This window comes from Megalops cyprinoides, chromosome 11 (assembly GCF_013368585.1).
Source record: "Megalops cyprinoides isolate fMegCyp1 chromosome 11, fMegCyp1.pri, whole genome shotgun sequence".
In the NCBI taxonomy this organism is placed as follows: Eukaryota; Metazoa; Chordata; class Actinopteri; order Elopiformes; family Megalopidae; genus Megalops; species Megalops cyprinoides.
Window position 1 is genome coordinate 25231461 of NC_050593.1, and position 22802 is coordinate 25254262.

Here is a 22802-nt window from a genome sequence, read left to right on the forward strand (position 1 = left end):
GTCCTGAGTCAGACTGGACTTGGCTCTCCTCCTCACCGTCTGCCAAGTGAATGTTTCCTGTAGGAGTTATCCTGCCCCAGCACTCATAAAACTGATTCCTCAAATATGTAGCGGCATGACCAGTCTTACAAGTCCTATCAGAAAGGGTCATTTGATGCAAATAAAGTAAATTCAGGCCCTCCATGGCACAGGTACTGATTCCATATAGCGCTTTTAAAGATCTGTATTGTGTGTATGTGACACTGTATACTGTATCCACACACATACATGTTGTAGTAACCATTAAGCCATTAAGTGTTAACAGCTGAATATCCATTAAAATGAGTAACAAAATACCCTATATATGTGTGTGTGTGTGTGTGTGTGTGTGTGTGTGTATATATATATATATATATATATATATATATATATATATATATATATATATATATATATATATATACATACAATGGCATCCACTTAGTACATTTGAATTAAACCAGAATTCCAACTTTGAGATGCATCTTTGCTGTTATATAAAGTAGATGCATGTGTGATGAGGTCTGGCTGCTTAGAATAGACCGTGGCTCCAGTCAGAGGGATGAGTATATGTGGGTGGGGGGTTGGTGTGTGCCCAGCAGTAAGTGGCTTTTACCGTATGAGACACTACAGAGGTTTATCTGAGTCATAGCTGGAAATTCCATCACTGGGGAGGGGAGAGCCACTCGCACAGGTTAGACCTCTGTCCATCCCCTGACTAAACTTCGCTTCAATACAAAAACTGTAATAGATATAGTCCATAAAACAAAGCTACATAACATAAAACATAAACCCCATAACAAAAAGGACAGCAGCAAATTAACACATTTTTTTTCCATGAAGATATGTATTGTTTTAATTAACAATGCTCCAATGTCTATTTGTTGTACAGTATACAACATTGTGGTTTTTATCTACATTTGCAACAGCCAGTGTATGGTCCTCTCTATTGCTGCCTGGCATTAAATATAAATCAATGATTGAATCTATATAGAGCTATGGAATTTCATTCATATATTGAAAAATATATTGTAAATGATGTGTATGATATAGTCTTCGATATGTACATAAAAGTGCAGTCTGTAAAATAAGCCCTGTATTATAACCTATATTGAAAATGATGTCATTGTAGTTCATATTTTATGTTAATATCCATTCATGATATGGTATTACCTTATCAACATTGAATGGCACATATTGCTTAGAGGTATTGGTTAGAGCTTATTGTGTGGTGTCTCCTTGTTATATTTATTAAACCAAAAAGGTATAAACAGAACAAACCTTGATGTCACTGCATGGCCAGATCTTCATTGTCTCTCCTTTTTAATTAATTTTATCTTTTATTGAATGTTCTTGTATTTTCTGTCTTGTATTCTTATTGATTAGTTCTGGGGCTAACCCCAACGCTATCTATAATAAATGTGACACTAATTTGGGATTTCCAATGGGTGCTATGTTTCCTAACAGAGTTCTGCGCTCGGTTAGACCATGTTGCCTCTTTTTGTTCTCAGGCTTGACTGGGGGGATCCTGGCCTCCATCACTGCAGCAGGTTTTGAGATCTCAGCCCTGCAGATGGTAAGCATTTTCTCGTTTTTGATGTGTATGTATGTATGTGAATGTTGACATGTAAAGCCGGGATAAAGAGTAGTTACTGCATGGGGAGTTACCAGTTACCAGTTAACAGCTACCAGAAAAGAATTGACTTACACTGAATATTAATATTCAAATGTAAGCTTGTACACCTCTTCATTCAGCTTATAGGAACATGCCTGTGCTGGGTAAAACTCTATAATTGGATTTTTTTTTTTTTTTTTTTTTTAAACTAGCTTTTTTGTTTGTGGACCATACAAAGGGCTTGGTTTAGATTTCCATGCAAATCTCATCCCTCTTGGCTGGGAAGGTGTTTCTTCTCCAGCTCTCAAATGTACAAAATTCCTCAGTGCTTTGAGAGTGTGTCTGTACTGGAAGAGCATAATATCAGAACGCACGTTTAGAACTGGATATACTGTAGTTGTTACTTCTGATACTGTCTGTGTAGTAAACAAAATGTTGGACTCCCTATATTTTACATGTGTTCAACAATCCAGGGACCTTTGAAATGGTCCATTGGTTAGCTAATTAAACAGGAGCTGAAACTTGATAGAGAGAATCAGGTGGACCTGTAAAGAACATAGAATACACAGTCTTCCTATTGATAAACTCTCTGGTAATGCTTCACAAAAAGAGGTCTGTTTTTTCCAGAAGGTTGTGACATATTAATGAGTCAGCTCCTGCTCCTACAGGTCTTTTTCAGAGTTATTCTTTGAGCTCTGCTCTGGTTGCTCCACACCTGTTAATCAGAACTGCTTCAGTGAAGGCATTTAGTCCCTCCTTTGCGTTCTTGCTAAGATGGGTTCTTAGAATAGCCATATGTCACTGCTGGTTGACCCTGGAGATTTTCATTGTGCTTCTAGCAAGAAAAAAATGATGTAACTTAGAGAGAAGCGTCCATGAATTAACCGTATGGAGGTTTCATGTTATTACATACCAATTGCGGTCATGCAGACAAATTCTTAAACGTAAGCAGAGAGGCCAACAAAAGTGGTAGAACAGAGGACACAACTTGGTTCCAAAATGCTTATCTGCAGCATGAGACGTTATAGCTTCCTGCCCTGGGTCAAGCAGATTGTTGCTCGGTGACCGTCTATGTTGTCCATACCTTGTTGTGAGAACATGTAGCCCCACGACGTGATTGGCTGGCGGTAGGTGAGAGATATTGCTCAGATTGGAAACCCTACCCAGTCTCTGCACACTTCATCAGGGTGCTTGTTGTGTGCCTGCCAGTCTGCAGGATCCAGCAAAGAAAACACTTGGAAACCACTACTAGTTTCTGAGCTGTAAGGGTCAGATCTGTATGTTCAGTTGTTTTATGTGGTCACACTTAAGGTCAAGATACAGTCTAACCACAATGTGTAACCACAGCCACACACAGGGGTTGTGTGCACCCACCCCTTACACACCTACACACACACACACACACAGGGATTCTGTGCTCCGCTTTGTAATTACCTTGATTGCAGTAGCTCTGGTTTCTTGGAAGCTTAAAATAATGTCCTAAACTTAGCACACAGGGTCATAAAAAGTCATCCACTGTACTTTATAGCAAAGCCCATTGTGAAATGAATGGTCCCATTGAGAATGATTGAGCCTTGGGAAGATAACACACTGTTCGCAACTGTTTGTGGAAATACTTAGTGTTTCTATGAAATGCCAGTTTGCGGTTTAGAAGCATGTTTGTGGTGGGGAGCTGATTTCCCTGCCTCTGTGTACAGTTAGAAAGCCGCCCCTTCCTCTTCCCTCCCCTATCCTCTCATGTAACTGTAGTCACATGATCCGAAGGCCTTGCTGTATTGATTTTTGCTGGTCTGAAGCTGACCCTGGAATTGACAGGGCAGTCATTACTGAGGTCAGTGACCCGAACAAATATCCTGTTTTCTCTAATGACAGAGGAGCAGCCCATCCACCGTCACAGCACCCAAATAGCGAGTCCTGTCATCGACGATGAGACATTGTGTACAGTTTGCTCATACGAGCCTCGATCAATTGGTTTTTATGTCCCGATATCAGATAAAATACGGTGTAGGTGCTGAGTGCATGCAGGCATTGTTGCATGAGTAATAAGGGGTTGTTGAGATATGGAAGCAGGCTGGTGAGCTGTTGAATGATGGTCAGGGTTCTGTGTGCTGGTGTGCAGTGGTTTGAATTTTAATTGATGGCCGCAGCATGTTAACATGCGGTCACGTGTTGCCCTTAGATGGACTTGATGTCTCCATCTGAAGCCCTCCGGGGGGAGGCTGAAACTAGTAGGGTTCCAGTGTGTACACGTGACTTCCGCTCAGGCTTGATGCTGCTTCTCCATGGCATCTACATAAATGAAAACTTTTTATTTTCTCCACTGGAGGATCTGTTCCTCTGCTCATTTATGAACATCTTTTTCCCACAGTATGTCTTTTAAACTCGTTATCATTCAGAGCTCTGTTCAGTAATGTTAGGATAGTCGACAATATTTCGGAATAGTTTATTGCTCCAGTTATGTGGAATGTAGCCCCCCATGCGCTGCAGGAGAGAGAGAGCAAAGAGGCAGAGTGAACGTGAGGCAATAGGGCACGCACGTTGTGGAAGGTGCTGCGCATGTTGTGGAAGGTGCTGCTGTGGAGTCTGGAGAGATGAGTCATCTCTGTCCCAGAACAGCAGCCTGTCCAAGCAGACAGCTGCCCCTCTACTTATCAGCTGCCAGGGTGTCCTCGCTGTCACACATGGCGTCTGCCGCTCAGGGACGCCGCTGTCCGTCCAGCCAGACGAGGAGCTGGATAAAGGGTGACCCCGGCCAGGCTGAGTGAGAGAGAGAGTGAGTCCAGGCTGACTTCCATCTCTGTCACTGTTACACAGTATGACACAGCACCAGGAGAAAGGGAGGTCTTTCAGTTCCTGCTGCATGCAGGTAGTGCTGTGTCCTTCAGCCTGACTGTTCCTTTGTGCCAAAATTTTCCACCTCTGGTACACAAAGTGTGTATTGAAGATGGTCATGTGATTTGTTTTTCCTTTTGTTTTCTCCTGTTGAATGCTGACCACAGGGTGTGAGCCTTGAAGGTGGTTTGCTATGTCTCGTTTAGCTAGATCTGAAGCACCTGTTGTGTGATTATTTTTTTTTCTTTCATCTTCTTAAATCATGGTTCAGTTTAAACAAAACAGAACGGAATGTTTCCAAGGTACGTCATGTTTGATTTAAGACACTATGATTAAAATATGCATAAAGTATTACATATGCAGTTACTCCTGTAACATATTGAATATGTTTCTCTTTACAGTTCAGTGTGGATAGAGCCAATGCTGAAGAGTTCTTTGAAGTTTATAAAGGGGTCGTGGATGAGTACTCTGTAAGTATTAACTGAACTAAAATGCACACATTTTATGTGTGGTCGAAACTATAGAAGACAAAATATTTTTGAGTAATTAAGAGCTTTATGTTAAGATAAGTTATGTGAATGTCATGGTGAAGGATTGTAAAATTCTACAATTACATAACTATGAACATACTGCATACCTCACTGGTATTTTAACTGATTACTCATTAACATACTTTTGTTACTGATTCATTATTCAAGAAATTAGCATGACTTTTCTGTTGAGTTCATCAGCTACTGTACCTAAGATGTGTCCTTTTCCTCCTCCATGTTATATATTTTTTCAGTGATGTTCATTCTCAGTCATTTCCAAATACATCATAATCACACACTGAAACCCTCATCTGGAAAAAAGTACATTTGTTCTGTTGCCATGAAAATCGACATGATCCCATTTGACACGTCCCTCATACTTAAAAAGCTAAAATCATGCCTACTTTGCAGGACAGAGAGAGCAGATTCCCATATTGCCCACCTGGACATTGTTTGAAGCACTGCTTCATAATGATGACCAACCACAAGGTAGCTCCTCACTCAAGGAGCGATGTCATCTGGCTAGATTCCAGCACAACAGCAACAGTTCTCTTGTACAGACACAAACCATGCAGGTCACTCGAGCAGTGGCTTAGGGAGTCTCTGTAGACGTCTACTGGAATACAAATGCATGGGTGTCAGGGAAACTCTACTAGCAGTATGCGTTAAGCTGAGCTGTCTTGTTGCCATGGTGCCCATCCAACAGGTTGGCAGGGAAACCACTGCATACCCGCCCATGTTTTACTGAAATATGAGAGCTGCATAATTCTTAACCAACTGTCCTATGCTCAGTTACTGAAGAGCAACTGGTGTTTCAGGTTTCGTTTGACAATACATTACTAGATCTTTGTGAGTAATTGGGGGATTTTATTATATATGTTTTGGGCATAGTTGTGCAAACTTTGTTAGCTTTTCCATGAGACTGATCAATATGCAAACTGTAAAATCAGTTAATATGTAGTAAGTCTAAATTGATCAAATTCTTAATGAAACATGGTAATACAACATTGCTGTAGCTTTATCTCTGATTAATATACTAAGTACAGATAGTGCTCATAGCTGTATTGAATCCATTTGATCTCTTTTCAAGAGAAACTCTTCTAATCAGCAAACTGCCTTAATTGATGAGGTCATTTTTATTTGGAATAAAAACGAGATACCTTTTGGACTTCAAGGGTTTGGATGTGAAAGGTCTTGGCTTAAAGATTGAATGGAAAGCTTTTTATTCAGACTGTTGCTAAGAAAGCATATTAATCAGGATGCAAAGTACATCTAATGTTTCCTTCAAAGCCCCCAAGCTGGTATTTCTGCCCTGCAGTCAGTTGGAACACTTCTGGTCATTAAAGGAGTTGTTCAATTATTCTGATAAGATGTGATGACCTCACCTGAACCCCAAAGGAAGTGTTTAGCTCTTGGAGCATGCTAGTGTTTGATCTTCCCCCTTATCTTCAACAGCTTATGTGCCAGATAGAAATGGATATATAATGGTATCTGTGAATGATTGATTGCCCTTGGTAATTAGTAGTTTAGCACAGGGTCATTTTGTGTTTCTTCCATTCATTCGGCTGATACGGCTGATATACAGCCTGCCCAGGTTGAAAGTCCTGTCGTTGCTGCGTTTTCATGGAAAGTTCAGACCTACAGCACATCTTATCCCCGACTAACAAACAAAATGTCCCCCACCTTCAAGGCCCTTGACCCTGCAAGTCCAAGACCTTGACCTCTGTCTCTGGATCACTCTTTGAGCTTTTGTTGGGAGTGACTGTCCTCTCCTGCCGTTGCCCACTGGTGCTGTATATGGAGGGGCTTTTGGCAGCTCCACTCCACTCTCTCCAGAGCCATCCTGTTTATTTCATTCCTTACAGAATGTTATCCTCCAGGTACCTGTTCCGGGTACTTCCTGTCTCTTCTTGCATCTCAGCAGGACTTCGTCCTTGGTGGCATGGTGATGGCACCTCTGTAGAATCACCTTTCCACATAATCACAGGGCTGCATCTCCTGCACAATTGTCAAAGACACTGTTTCTTTTGTACAGCCAAACTCAGCAGCCAAGCCAATTTACTCACGCTTTGAGTGCAGCCTCCAGTACACAGAGGTCTAATTTGTTTCCATCTGTCCAAACCAAGTTAGTTCCTCCACCCTCCTTGGCCTGTTTTATATTGAATTTTACAACATTATTAGTATGAATTAACTGTTTTTAACGTTATAATTGGTGTGTCCAATGCTAGCAACCTTAAGAGGGTGCTGGCACAGTGCTTAAAATAAAGTTTTGCTATTTTTTTGTAAAAATGTATCAAAGGATTTTAAATGTTTTTAATTATAATATATTACACATAAAGTCAAGCCAGTCTAGCTTGCAGTGTTAACTACCACTACACAAGCAATTACACTGACACATTCAAATTTGATGATAATAGTCTTTTTTATAAGTGTAAATATGTATGATTTAGAATTATTTTACAGAGCAAACACTTTGTATTCTTTATTAATATATCTTGATAAGAAGCTGAAGTCAAAGAGGAATAAGAGGAAGATACACTCAATCAACTCAAGAGATATCAGTCAACTGGTTAATCTTCTTTAAAAAGGGGGGGGGGGGGGGGGGGAACGGGCCTTCTGATTTTCTCTGTAGCTTTTATAATCACAACCCAGTATAACATTTATGCCTGGGCTTTAATTATTGCTCAAAGTGTTTGGATCAGTCAAAAAATTTGACTTGAGTTTTACACTGTTGGATCTTTTACATTACATTACATTATCTACATCTTTTGACTGAAAGTCCACCATCCCAGAGAGAACTATGATAATGCTTATTGGTTCACATAAAAATATATATGTGTGTACTTGGTGCTGTGGAAAGCACAAAAATTCAACATATATGCAGCACCATTTGCAAAGACAACATGAGCATTTACTCCAGGCGTCTGCGTGGTAGGCCTGTAGCTAGCTAGCCATTTACGGTTGGCTGTGGTAGGTTTCACTGCAGTCATTCAGAACCTGTTTCATATGGCGTTAGTATGAAGTAATAGACTGATAAGAACACAAAGTTGCTAGTCAGAGAGACTTTACTGGATACCAAACAAGTGGCACAAATTATTTAGTGATGCCCTCTGTGAGTAAAGTTATCTAATCAGTGTTATTTACCTAAAATTGACTTTTTGCCAGAATGTTTTTATAGTATAGTATAATAGTATAGAACTGTCTTCTTCCAGCAAAACATAATAGCACAATATTAGAGACTATCCTGCATATGCCCCGATAATTGTCTTTTGAAAGGGTAATCTCATTTAAAGTGACATTCAGAACTAGTCAAAGTACAATGGAGACAGTTGTTTGCGCTTCTAAATACCCTGAAATCTGAACTGTTGAAAGCCACAGAGCTGCATAGTATGTTGCTGTTGTCTGCGTCCATAAACAATAGGCCTGTTCATTGTTTGGGGCTCCCTACAGAAAATCATTTGTAAAAGTCTTTTTCCCTGTTTGCTTGCTGGCAGAGTATGGTGTCTGAGCTGTGCTCTGGACCCTGTATGGCGCTGGAGATTCGTGGAACGGAGGCCCCAAGGACATTTCGGGAATACTGCGGCCCTGCAGACCCTGTGAGTTATTAACCGGAACCTTCCTGATGTATGCTAGGTCTTGTGGTATATAAATATACGTCTTCAATTTTCCTGATGGCAGAAAACGGTACAGTAACTATTCAGCAGATTTGCAAATAAAGCTGCTGCGTGATTGACAGCAAGAAGGCTTTAATATCTAAGAGCACAGTTTATGCTTCACTAGTTATTTTTGCTCAGTCTCAGGTTATTCAGATGAACTGAATTTCCATTGGCCTGGTTACTGGCAAAGCCCTTATGGAATATTGTGGCCTTAATATCACATCTGCAGTAGTGGCATCTGTATTATTTCCCACAATGCTCTTCAAGTTAAAGGAGGCAGGAATTTACTACAATAAACAGATAATTGCTGTTGGCTGAATATGATGAAATATAGATGAAAAAGGAGGAACCAATGGTGAGAGATGTTGTTTTCTTTGCTATATAATTTTAATGCTTTAAGGCTTTAATTTACAAAGAACCATTTAACATAAAACAACTCATGCTGCACTTTTTTGTTCATTTGGAAAGCATTCAAATGAACTGATATTTTCTAGGATAGGATAAAATAGAATATTGTGGCTTCACCAACACATCAGTAGAAACTGCACCTGTAATTGGTATTATCCTCAATATTTTGCAACAAGCTACAATGGACAAATGTATCTATAGGCTGAATGAGATCAAATAGGCTATCCAGACTGTACACACCAACGGTATTGGTGCGTTAATAAGTAATATTAGAGGTACTAGAGAATTTGTGAAAGTCAGCCCTAACGCTCTATGCTGTGCAGGTATAGGTTATACCTTGCCAGCTTGTAACTTGGTGGTTGGCATACTTTCCATGCCAATATGTAATATAATGTTATCATTTAGGTCACAGGGTTGTTCAGTTTCCTCACTGTGCTACCGTTCCAGTGCCAATTCTGCAGTAATTATGTTAATAATGTCAGTAATATTATACAGTAGGCCACAGCAGAGTGCAAAAAGAATAACATATGCGATCAAACTTTTCACACCTGGATCATGTCACTGTATCTATACTTAATGAAGCACGTCTTTGGGTGCGTTCCATCATCTTAAAACATTTAGTAGTAGTGATCAGTTGTCTTGTGTTAGAGAGGTAATTATATGGTGTGTTTCTATATGTAAGTGCTGTATGGCAGTCCAATAGAGCACAAATCTCCATACTGGTTTCAGTCAGAGAGTGAAGGCTTGTGTGAAATAAAAGCCAATTTTAGAGGGCCAACAAGGTATTTTTAACTTTGAACAAACATTGCTCAGAGACAGAGTTTCATCTCATGTGCTGTTTCCTTGTCCACTCCCAAAACACAGATGATGAATTACCTACATCTCTTTCACTGGGATTAATAGCCTTCCTTGTGAAAACCTGCTTTGTTATCTTATTAAATAGTCTGAAACGGTAACTATCGCTTCAGCTCTGTTTAAAGCAAGCATCCTATCTCAGCGTCTGTTGTTACTGTATAATGCAGCAGAGGTCCCTGCCTAATTCTGTATAGGACAGATAGGAGCCAGTGCTAGATATTTTTCCTACTGGCTTTCCATAATTGAGCCAAATCTAAAAGAATATGAAGTACAAGGTGCAGGGCTCCCGTTGGTAATGGGTCCCTTTACATTAGATAACAATTAAAATGAGTCCTTGGGAAATTGGTTCATTGCCCCCACAAATGGTAAAAAAGATAGTTGTGATAATGGAGTGGACTTTGTGTTCTTTAGCAGTTGTTTGTTCAGTTCAAAAATATGAAAGAAATTTGTACTGTAGTAGTCACCAATGGTGATTGTGTTTGTTTCACCAAACTTAACCCGAATGTCTAAAGACATAACTCCATAAATGTGCAATGTGTAAAATATGACCAATACAAGATGCGGTGCTACTCTGTTAACTCTGTGATGTAAGCAGTTATCTGAGGGCTTTAACAGCAGTTGCCTACAACTACAGATTCCAGTGCTCTGCTTTCAAAGCTGGTTTCCTCACCACTTTGCCACAGTCCATTTGATTTTTTTTGTGCTTGATGTTGTGCATACGCTCAGAGGAAAGTGCCTCATTCTGTTCTTATACCTCATTTATCACCTCTACGGACTTTTGTACAATTTCAGAGGAGACTGACATGGAAAAAAATGGAACCAAAAAGAACCCTCTACCTCATCACTAGGGTGCCAGTGTACAATTAGAAGAGGTACTATAAAAGGAAAAGGTAGACTTTGACCACAATCCCTCTGAGAGTCAAAAGCTTTTCAACCGTTTTTGAAATATTCATTGAAGAGACTGAAAATAACACTAGCCTGCTATACACACAGGACCTCGGTCAGGCCTCCCTCCAAGGTCAAACCTGATTGCTCAATCTCGGCACTGATTAGCGCATGGATCTCTTTTAAGTGCAATAAACCGCTGGCTGGCAGAGCGTGCCCTGCCCTGAAACAGCCTCTTCCCAATATCATAGCTAGGAGTGCAGGAATAGCATGCTAATGGACTGTCACAGTGAACAGTGCAGTCCTCACTGCTCTGTTCTGTTTCTGCCCTCTCAGATCTCCCTCTGCCTTGGTTTCTCTCTCCTTCCCTCACTGTCTGTCTGTCTCTGTATTTTTTTTCCCCTCACAGTGTCATGGTCTTTGCCTCTTTTTCTCTCTCTCTCTCTGTCCCTCTCTCTTCCTACGCTGTCTGTAATTAACAATGTGATGGTGGCATGTGTTGGGAAGTGATCTATGTTTGAATCAGTGCTGTGTGGTGTCAGTGCTGCAGGGCTATACGTGATTGGAAATCCAATGATTAAATCTGTCCTCGCTTATCGTAATAGTGAAAGATTGCCTCTAAATCTCTGCAGCTCTGTAAACATTTACTCTGAAGATGCATTGAATGTCTTGGAGCTCATTCAGAAGTCTCTTAATGTGACAGATACTCACGGTCAGTGACATATAGACAACTGATTTAATTTAAGGTTGCGCTGTGTGATCAGTTCATTGAGTTTAACAGACGTTTGTGGGCGTGCAGAAACATAAAAGGACTTTTCTTCAAACTCTGTCTCTGTTCCTGGGGAAATAATTCAATCCTCTTTCTCAGTATAGGCTAGTCTTTTTTTTTTGAGTATGTCTTGAGTGTGATTCAGTGCTGGTACTGAGCCCTGTTGAAAGGGAAGGAGAAGTATAAGTAACAGTTTTTGCCAAATCATTTGATGCTGGAGTACTTGTTGCTTGATGATAACATTTTAATTGCAATGTCATCAAGTAGAAATAAACTATTTTGCGGTGATTAAATGACCGTTTGTTTTCATTATGTAAACTCTATTGTTATTTGGGAAAGCACTGTACAGTTAGGTTACTTAAAGGTTAATACTGGCAGTGGAGTAGTCATAGCAATAATCACAATGATAAAACAACATACTGCTGTGGGTGCTTCAAATATTTGTTGTAATTCCTGGAAATGTTATAGATTACTTTGTCTATTATCTGTTTGTTCCATTTGGTCAGAAAAACAAACAATTGAAACGGCAATATCTGCGTCAGAAGCAAACAAAATTGGCAGTGTTTTTGCTTATTCATGTACCTTAGCAGCTGCAAATGATCTTCAACAAACTGCTGAGGTTGGGGGAATTGGTTTCTCATGCAAACTATGATCATGTTTCGCTGTGTAAGCTTTTGAAAGACAAGACATTATTTCAGGGATCAATGCACCATGAAATTTGAATATTAAGGAATGTCACACAGACACAAAGTTCCCCGACAGAGAATTTTGATTTATTCTTATTTAGTGTAAAAGCTAGGGATGTGCCGTGAGGATTAATTTTATTGAAAGAGAACAAGTTTGATTTAAGGGAGGATTCAAAGTCATTGATGGAGTGTTGGTGAAAGAACAATCACATCTCTTGTTTACAAGGGTTATTCTATGACTTCAAAAATTTTCATGTTTTAATAATGTCAGCCTGCAGGTTTGATCCAGTTTGTTTACATTTCATTTCAAAAGCAAGGTGTAGTCTGTTTCCAATTCATATATGTACTACCTAAAATAAATTTCTTACTACTACTTTCATGACTTGTATACATTTTCTTAGACTTCTGTGTCCAAAAGACGAAATCTGTCAATCTCAAGATCTTATAACCTGACATAACTATGAATGAGAGTAACATTGGTAAATAAGAGGCAATTCTCTTTCTTAATGCACATCTCTGATTTAAGATCTGCATAATTTAAGCAGCGTTGAGATTAGAATTGAGTTAATTATTAATGATCTTTAGAGTATAGCCTACTACATTATTCTTTATTTGTTCTTAGTAGCACAATGTCCTCTGTGGCTGGCAGCCTAACACTTAAACCATTTCATGTGCCATCTTGTTAAAATATTGCCTCTCTCCCTCCTCAGTATTTAATAGGAACATTTCTCAATGGTTAAATCATTGGCTAAGTCTAGAGCTCACTCTTAAACATCCTATTAGACAAAAACACTACACAGTCAGTTCCAATAATTCTACTGCACTACATAATGAGCTTCAATGATGAAATTTGCAACTTTGTAAGCATTCTCTGTGAATGTGTTGACTGCTTTTTGGATTTTTTACTCAAATGAAGCTGTGTGTTATCTCATGAAGCAATACCTTTACAGTTCTCACATGCATATCTGTAGACTACTGCATCTGAAGTGTTTATAAACATGCTGGAGGTTCACATAAACCTCATATTCATGAATAGCAAACCCATGACTTTGGGAAAGTATGTAGCGTGAATGCCCTGCCGGGTATCAAGTTAGGCTTGCCAGTAAGTGGTCAGGAGCTGGAAGCAACCCATGCACAATGGGAAACATTGGCAAAATGTTTTATGCTCAGAGATCTTCTGATTGGAGCTGTGCATGCTTTGTAAATCTGAGCTCTATGCCACTTCTCTCGTAGCCTTTTGGTTTGAATAATTCTGAAGCTGTATTTTATTGAAGTATCATGAGACAAATAATCACGCTACTTTCCTGAATAGTCAGTACATTTTGTGCCTTTTAGAGGTTGAACTGATCTGCTTGAAGACTGTTCTTTCTTCTAGATGATTATTCTATATATTTTTATAAGTATTTATAAGTATTTTGTTATGCTTTTGGTTGGGTTTCCCATTCATTTTACTCACGCAGTGATATCATACCATTTGTACTGTGTCGCAGAATCATGTCACTAAAATATTTTGTACTTATTAGAGGTGGCATGAACAGACACCTCCCCTTCCTGTTCATCTTTTCAGCTTGTTCACATAACATGACTCATGGTAACTGTGATCTCAGAGTGCAATAATGGCTAAAAAGAAGACCAGCAGGAAGGCCTGGGGAAGGGAGTTGTCTCAGAGGATGTTGTGTTTTTTTTTTTTTGTGTGTTTTTTTTTTTTTTTTTTGTGGGAGGCAGCTGTTGAGAATGCATTTAGTCATAGAGTTTGGGCACTAAGCCCACTGTGACCACTCCCCTACTTAATATAGTCTTCAGGAGAGCACTCTGTGCTCTGAAGAAGATGTTATCTAAATGCATTGAGAGCCTCTTATCTGGATGACACGACATTCTGTATCAGTGAGTTTCCTCCTCTGTCCTAAACAGACCAAAGTGTCCTAAAGAGTTCACTATGCAGTCTGGCAACAGTAGGCCCCAGATACACTCCAGTCTGAGCTTTAATGCACTTAAGGTTTTCATTTTATCAACTGGCAATTAGGGGTGCAACGAATAATCGATGTATTCCACTAAAATCGATGACCAAATGCCAACAAATTTAATTGTCGATTAGTTGGTGATATCATCGCATGTGTTTTTCACTCAGCTAAACTGGCAGACTGACATTTATATTTTGTTTGCTAATGATACCTGTTAGCATAAAATCATGGGTTGCCACCAGTAAATATGAAACAGTCCATGAGCTGTGTTCATATAGCAGTCTTGTATTCTGTCTTTTTCTACATCCATGTCATTTTTAGGTTGCTAAACCGCATGCAGCTCTAACTGTACTTAAAACTCAGTCACGTGTTGGACTGGGCGAAAATTGATACTGATACTGATAGTGCAAATGTCTAAAGTGCGAACACTTCAACAGATCAGGTTTTCTCTTTACAGCGTATAACTTGTCAAGCTCATAAATAATTTGTCACACAGACAGGTGCAATCTGCTGCCAAAGCTTAGTTAACCATATTACAATGACTGACTGACTTATGGTTCTGTGAACCAAATACAGCTGCCTAGCATTTTTATCAAAAGTCAGTATATTTCAGCACACATAAATGAAAGGAGTTTTGCCCTTAGTTTCAGGGGTGTCTCTAAAATGTAGACTCTGATGAATACATTAACATTATTCCTTTGTAGGAAGTGTGTTTCCCAGATTCAGATATAGATTCATATATGTTGAAGGAAAGAAGGCCGCTGGAGCAGACACTGTGGTATGTCAGGTCACACAGTGTGCTGCAGTCTGTTAGCAGTCTTGTGCCACCGGTGACCCAGCCGCGGGGCACAGGCAAGATCTGGCCCAGCTGTCACCCGTCACCTCCCCGCCTGTCACAGCGGCGAGGTCCCAGCCTACGCCGGTCACGCGACACAGTCTTGTGATATGTCTTCATGCAAGGGCGGAAACAAAACACCACTGTTAGCCTGGGCCATCCCCTTCAGCTCCGGGTACGTGGACCAGGCAGCTTACTGGTCACCGCAGCCTTCAGAGTGTCACTGATACAAGCAGGAAATGCAAAGTTGCCAGGCCATCCAAAATTTGGATGCTGTCACACAAGCTCCCACTGCTGGCCTATTCATCAAACACTCTAAAGTAAAGCCAAACGAATAGTAATATAATCTCTGATGGGACATGGTATAACAGTACTTAAACTCCTGGAATATGGCTTGTCTTGAAGAAAAAACTCATGATGGGATGCACTCAATCCCCCTCTCATTCTTTCAGTTTGTCTCCATACCAGTTGTAATTTGGAGTTACAGGTCATCGCTTGCTGCTGAAGAGTCAGAGGAAGCTCACAGGCAGGGTAACAAGTGTCTCTTGCTCTGACTGCAGACAGCATGCCACTCGCAGTTCTCAGTATGTAACAAACTTGTGGGAATGTTCATAAGATTGTTAGCATTTTTCTGTCTTAGCATGCATACCTTCAGGATGGTATGATTTTAAGTAGACACTGAGAGCAGATACATTACTTTATAACAGATTATAGTGTGTTCCAAACGTGACTCAGTTAGTTATATTGGAAGTAACTTCAGACTTAATGTTCCCACTTAGTATGTAATTTTGTTCCCTGGGGTTCATTTGGCAGTGTGTGGCTTTCTGAATGAAAGCCTTAAGTATATTCTTACATTTATATTCACATTTATTCATTTGGCAAATGCTTTTATCCAAAGCAACTTACAAGTGAGGCAGAGTACAACAGAAGTAAAAAGCTGTGTAAGGAGTCAACAGTATTAGAAGTGCTGCATGACCAGGTTGCATAGTTGGCCAGACAAGATAGAAGCTAGCTGGTAGAGATAAAAGTGCATTAAACCATTAGATTTTTTAAGGAAACAAAGTTTAGGACATCAGAAATTGGTGCTAATGTTTCAGGTGATGAGGTAAATGTGGAAGAGCTGTGTCTTCAGATGTTTCTTGAACATAGTGAGGGAACTGTTCTTAAAACTTTTGTGGCCTTGACTACAGTAGGTTTCTGAAGTGCAATTTTAACATTAGGGTATTTTTTGTAACTCCACGTGTATTTGCAGCATTTGATCTCATTTTATCTTGACAAAAATACCTCTGCCTCATCATGAAAATTTTAGAACAATCTTCTATTATTCTGTAAGAGAAGAATTATTATTTCTAATTATGGAATCAATTCTGTAATAGCCATCATTTATAATAGACAGGGCCAACTCTACTTTACTAACTGCCTGGCATACAGTGATCTCAAATGATTGTCCTATCATTAGAAACAGACCAGGAAGTGAATAAGCCAAAGCTGACCTAGGAACTGAAATGTTAATTAAAGCTTTCAAGCATTCAGATTCATATAAAGTAAAAATATTTACAGGTATGAGCTGCTACACATTTTAGTTAACATATTTGTATTTACTTCTTAATCAGCCTCTATTACTGGAAATTTGTGCAACTGCTAAATTAATACCCAAATTAATGGCATAAAACACTGCATTTGATGAAATTGATGATGTCTTTTAGCCACTTGCCCTGCAGACAGTATGGCATTAAAAATGAGAGACAGACCTGTGTTAACCAGGGCACCAGGTTTGCTTTGGACCCTGTAGTGTAGTGAATGGAGATTTACATGAGGTCGCTGGTGGGAGCTGTCAGATTCTGATACTGGCCTACCTCACTCATGTGAACCTCAGTTTCAGGGAGGTACTTCCAAAGGGGCCGCTGCAAACGTCGGGCCCATGCTGTCCTCATTTAGCTGCGCTTAGTACGCCTCGCGTGACGCCTGTAGCCTGCAGAGCAGGAAGGAACACTCACTCGCCCTGTGTCTTTAGCAGCTCCATTGTGATCCATTCATTACAGCAGCCAGTAACTGATGGCTTGATCGCCGGCCCATAAACAGCACGCGCAGAATTATGAGGGGCTCTCCCGTGGCCGGTGCTTTTAACTGAGCCGCAGAAATGAATTGTGTCAGAAGACAGAAAGAAAGAGAGAAAGAGAGAGCCTGCAGAAAGTGTCAATAGGAGCTGTTGTTTGACAGTGTCACGGCATTTGGACAGTGCCCAGATAGTCTACACACAGTGTGGGGGGGGAGGTGCAGTGAGGTAAAGAGGCGTTTGTTCCTCTCACTGCAGACAGCGTGACGTCAGCGTGGCATCAGTATTGACGTTCCTTCTCCCGTTTTTTGGGGGGAGGGGGAGGGAAGGGGAGCTGATGCAGTGGCAATGCAGTCTGACGGTGTGAATGTGTAAGTTCTTACTCCTTGTATAGGCCTCTGAAGGAAGCACTAATCCTGATATGCAAATGGTGTTACTTTAAGATTCTCAGTACTGAAGAAAAAAAATGGCTTACAGGGCTTTACACTCCACTCATATGCATGATCTTTTTTGTCAAAATGTTTAATATGCATTAACTGATTAAAACATTTGATGTGCCGAAGATACAGACACACTTTGAGAGTTATTTCCGGAGTTTTAGTGACCTGAGACAATGGGAGTGGAAAAGACTGTTCAGACAGCCTCAGTAAAATCAATTACAGCCTGATTGATTAATTGCAAAGTCATTTGTGTAAGATAAAATAGTATAGTGTGTGACAGGAATTCTGTGTGCCACTGTAAGCCACATTATGTGATCCGCGTTTCATATGAAGTACATCTTTAAAGCCATGCGGGGATCTCAGGATGAAATTTGCTGACTTTAACAGCAAAGCCTTTTTACTTACAGTATCCAAAAACGGAGAGTCAAAGATTGTGTCCATCACATATTCATGTCAAAAATATATTTTAAAAAAATATTCATATTTTTTTTTAAATATATATTTTTTTTAAATATAGTGATGCATATTTCAATATATGCATATGATAAGATGTGGATCACGAGTGCAAACAGATCCAAAATGTCTTCAAGGGACCGTTTTTTCATTCACAAAAGGACACTACAACATAACAATTCAAAACAATTCAAAAATGGGCTCCTCAATAAAGCAATGATCTTTGTTTAACTTGGAATGTGGAAGTTTGGCTTGAGCAAAGAGCATCAGCAGGTGGTATTTGTGGAACTTTTCCAGAGGGGAACACAAGAAAATATATCAATTTCATATGGAATGACCTCTTGCTGTTTACCAGGAAGTAGTGTAGTTTGTCGCTATTCCTGTCATTTCTTAGAAGGAGAAATGGTTGTTATTGTACCAAACATACAGAAAATTAATCTTTAAAATGAAGCTCTAAAAATGAGTTTTTGGTCCAAATATGTGAAAGGTCTATACTGGCATTCCTTCTACAGAAAAGAGCAGGAAAAGAGGATTTCATGGCAGCAAGTGGAAGTAACTGTCAGGACCATTTATTTCCAACAAAAGCAGATGGTTCTGATGTGAGCATCAACCCCTACACTCCACAGGGCTGATTAAAATGAAATTTAGCTCCCTGACTGCAGGTCATCTATGGGTGACTAATGTAATTACATAGAGACGCCTTTTACTTGGGATACCAGGCACATCGTTCAGTGCTCTGCAATTCTCTGCTATTCTCCCCTCCAGTCTTTCTCCTCTACCCTGGTTACCATGAGTGTAAAAAAAAAAAAGATGCCATCCCGATCCAGGTACAGGGAATGTCTGTATAACTACCACATCAAAGTCAAAAAGTGTGTTTTTATTGTGCATGTTAGTTGCGTTGACTGTCTTGAAAATTATTTTTGGGTCCTTTTTAGTTTTTCCATGTTGATGCAAAGAATACCCCCCACTCCATGTCAAACAGTTTAGAGGACATCAGGCTGGCTGATGCATTTAATTCTGCCTTACGTTATCCACCTGATCCCTTTATAAGCAGCTTTTTGCCATTGTCTGTGTCACTGTAATTTCTTCTCTTTGGGTTTAAGGAATATCCTGGCAGGGAGTGCCGTAAACCAAGGCAAGAATGTGTCTCAGCCTCTGCCGCCATGATAAAAAACACTCAAGCTGAACCTCATTTTTTGTCTAAAATTCCAACAGGACTTCAATCTCACAAGAAAACATGATCCTTCTCCATGTTCCTTTGAGAGTCCCTAATGACGCAGGCAAAAAAAAAAAAAAAAAAGATTTTAAGGAATATCATGTTAACTGTGCCTAAAGCTGATAATGGGAGCACATAACATTTTTTAGTTAAGAGCAAAAAACATTAACACATAACGTCTAATGCCTTGCCATTGTTGAGTAGTAGCATGGTGGTTCAAGAAGCATCTGGGTAATTAGCTAAAGCGGTGATGACCACATAATTACAGCTTTCCTACCCAAGTAACAGGACAAAAGGAAGTGTTTATGGTGGTTGAACATATAATCCATGGGCCCCCTCAAAGTATAAACAGTATTTTCAAATAATTGTAGACACACAAATGATGAAAACAGCCAGTATTCTCAGAGTGAGGTGTGGTCTCTCCAGCATTAATCACAACATTGTGTGTGGCTCTACTTCAGTAAGTGACTCTGCAAAAAATCTGAACCTGTTTTGGTGGCTGTAGTGTGAAGGAAACTTTCAGTGAAACCTGCCACAGCCAGTCGTAAATAAGTGGTTTGGCAAGCAATCACTCGACTAAGGATTAGCTAAGGACCCCTAAGGATTATCTGAACTCTAGATAATTATTCACTTGTGCAACATGTAACCTCTCAACTGTGACGATGACCAATTTTAAGAGAAATTATTTGAAATGTAAATTAATGGGAAGAATTCATTTTAACTTTCCAAAAACCCATTTACAGATAACATGCTCCTTTCCTAACCAAATAATGCTTTTTAACTTAATACCATGGCCTAAAAAATGAAGGATATATAACTAGCTAATTTTAACTATCTAGTTACATTTACCTAAAAAATCTGCATCGAATGTATGTCGGTAACTAATGTCAAAATGTAGTTACCGAGATATCAAATTGACTATTTGTTGCTGTTGTGAATTTACCTAGCTACCAAGTGTAACAGAAATATTTACAAATACATAGCTAAGTTCAAACCAGTTGCAAGCCAGAATTTCCCCATAGTGTGAAAAAGTTTCAAGTAATAGTCATTGTGTAATTATTTACCAATAGTTATTTTTGTATTTTCTAAGGGGGTTTTACACGGTCCATACAAAGGGGGGAGGGAGAGGTGGGGCTGCTGTCTCCTTTTTACGGCTCATTTGTGACCTTTTGCGTTTGACCCAGGGCACAGTTAGCTGACAGGCCCAACCCCCTCCCACAGTGCCAACTGGTAGGATCAGGTTTCCCTAGCCCACTGCTTTGTCTCGTAGCAAATGAACAGAGAGCAGGAAAATACTTTGACATCCATCCAGAAAGCTTTCATCATGCTTCCTTTTGGTTTTAGTGTGAATGAGTATTTGTGACCAAGAACAAAAGTCAAAGCAGCACCCCCCCTCCCCCACCCCAAAGGGAAAAAATGCAGCATTAGATAAACTCTTAAAATTCCAACATGACTTGAGGGTATGGATATAAATAAAGTTGTCCATAATCCATTCCATACCCGGTATGCACTGACAAGCCCCATGGATACTTGATGGATCTGAAAGCATTTAAACAAAAATACTGTTCCATCTGTCTGATTGGCATGTCAGGTGGCAGAAAACAGGACAAACTGACTCGCGATAATACAAAACTTAGTGTTTTAGTTTGCGTATGGAAATGAAAATATCCCTAATTGTAAAGCTTTAATCACCCCCTAAAGTGAATACTGCTGTTATCTGAGCCCCAGGTTCCAGCCCTCCTGTTCTCTGCAGATCAGCATTCAGCATGGTGGCATAGCCGGATATATGAAAGGTGGCCTGATTAAAAATGAAAGACGTTCCTTTCTGACCAGATGTTGATTATTGCTGGCGTCATGCCAGTGCATGGCACACTTACCCACCCGTTTTGCTGCACAGGCATCGCACGCTATTTAAAACATTTCCACAGAAATGGAAATGCAATATTTGACTGTAATTTTGACTGCAATTTGACTGCAATTTGACTGCAGTATTTGTCTTTGTAAATTCATACACTCTGAAATGCTTGTATTCTTTGTTGCAGCTTTCACATTACAGTGCAAAAGCCTTTTTTTCCTTTTTACTGCATGACAACATGAACAGAATTCTGAAGTCAGTTGTGTGCCAGGCTGTAATGGCTGGCCGTCTGTCTGCATGTCACGCTTGCAGGCTTGTAATGGTTTCTCTAGGAGGCTGCAGCTTCCTTCAGTATGTGGCTGCCATTGTTTTCTCCATCATTAGCAAACTGCTGTAAATGCCACATCTCTGTGTCATGTGTTTGACAGGTTGATTTCACAAACCCTCAAAAGTTTAACAGGAGTGTGATAATACTGTAACTAAGTATAATGTCTGTCATTTCCATAATTAATATTTGATTCTGTCTTGAACAGGAAATTGCACGTCACCTCCGGCCCTCCACCTTGCGTGCCCAGTTTGGGAGAAACAAAGTGCAGAATGCTGTACACTGTACAGACCTGCCAGAAGACGGCATTTTGGAGGTAATGTAGGACATTTCGTTAACTGTGTAAAACATTGACTTCATGATGTATGGACATTTGTTGTTTCTTTTAGCTTGCACTTATTTCAGAGGCTGCTTCTGATTTATACCTCCACCTCCTCCAACCAAAACGTTTTAAAACTGGCTTCTGATGTTAAGAGCCTAATCTCTGGAGAATATTCTTAATGAACATTTTGTCCAAAATCAAACCAGAACAGGTGAGGTCTCTACTATTAAGCTTGTTAACAAAATGAGGTGTGGTGAGCAAGGTCATTTGACAAATGTATGGTAATCATTTTTAATATAGTGGAATGGCTGGCATGGTATTAGCCAAAGTACAGATTGGCGGGGCATACCCCATACTTACACATCAGTATGATTCAGCTTGAAATATTAAAGGAAGGGGCGTTACCCACAGCCACCTGCTTCCTGTTTGGATAATTTTCTGTTGTAAAGTCCACTTGCACTGTACATGTATTTAAAAATTACACTTCATGCCAAAGGTACATTATGATCTGTGCCTGGCACCTCAGAGGATGACAAACAGCCATGTTCCCTTCTTGCTCACGGTCATCTGATTCTAGTCTGTGGGATGCAACAGATCTCAATGTTTTTGAGGTAGAGCAAAAGGGAGGGTGGAAGAAGAAACGCTCAACAAAACCATTGTTACGCTCCGAGTGGGTTTGTCCCGCTGCCCATCATTGTTCTAGCAAGCTCCTGATTTTCTCAGCCAATAGCCAAGCAGCTCCATGTTAATGGAGTAGCTGCATTCCAGTCAGGGATATGGACCACGCTTACCCAGTTCCAAGCGCTGAATGACAGAGACATTGCCTCAACAACCTCTTCAAGATGAAACCAATTTTGCTGCTTGTGGGATGTCACAACACAGAAGGCAGTGATAGTCACTGAATGTTACACACAAACATGAGAAACTGCACTTAAGACGAAAACTATTTTGCCCGACTGGAAAGAAAATTATGTATTCTTGCAGGATTTACTTTATTTGATTTGACAGATGTTTTTCTTTCACAGGTGCAGTACTTCTTCAAAATACTGGATGGATGATTTAAATAAAATAACTATGGCACAACA

At 39.9% G+C, this 22802-nt stretch overlaps 1 protein-coding gene across 1 annotated transcript in view; it reads left to right on the top strand.

Moving 5' to 3' along the window:
- nme7 (NME/NM23 family member 7) overlaps positions 1-22801 on the top strand; it is a 46760-nt gene extending 23959 nt beyond the window's left edge. Inside the window, exons 8-12 of the mRNA XM_036540046.1 lie at positions 1530-1594; positions 4867-4935; positions 8490-8591; positions 21604-21711; positions 22743-22801. Of these exons, the coding sequence (XP_036395939.1) occupies positions 1530-1594; positions 4867-4935; positions 8490-8591; positions 21604-21711; positions 22743-22775 (377 nt within the window). The 3' untranslated portion in view covers positions 22776-22801. The remainder of the gene's footprint in view (positions 1-1529; positions 1595-4866; positions 4936-8489; positions 8592-21603; positions 21712-22742) is intronic.
- Position 22802: the final 1 nt, after the last annotated feature.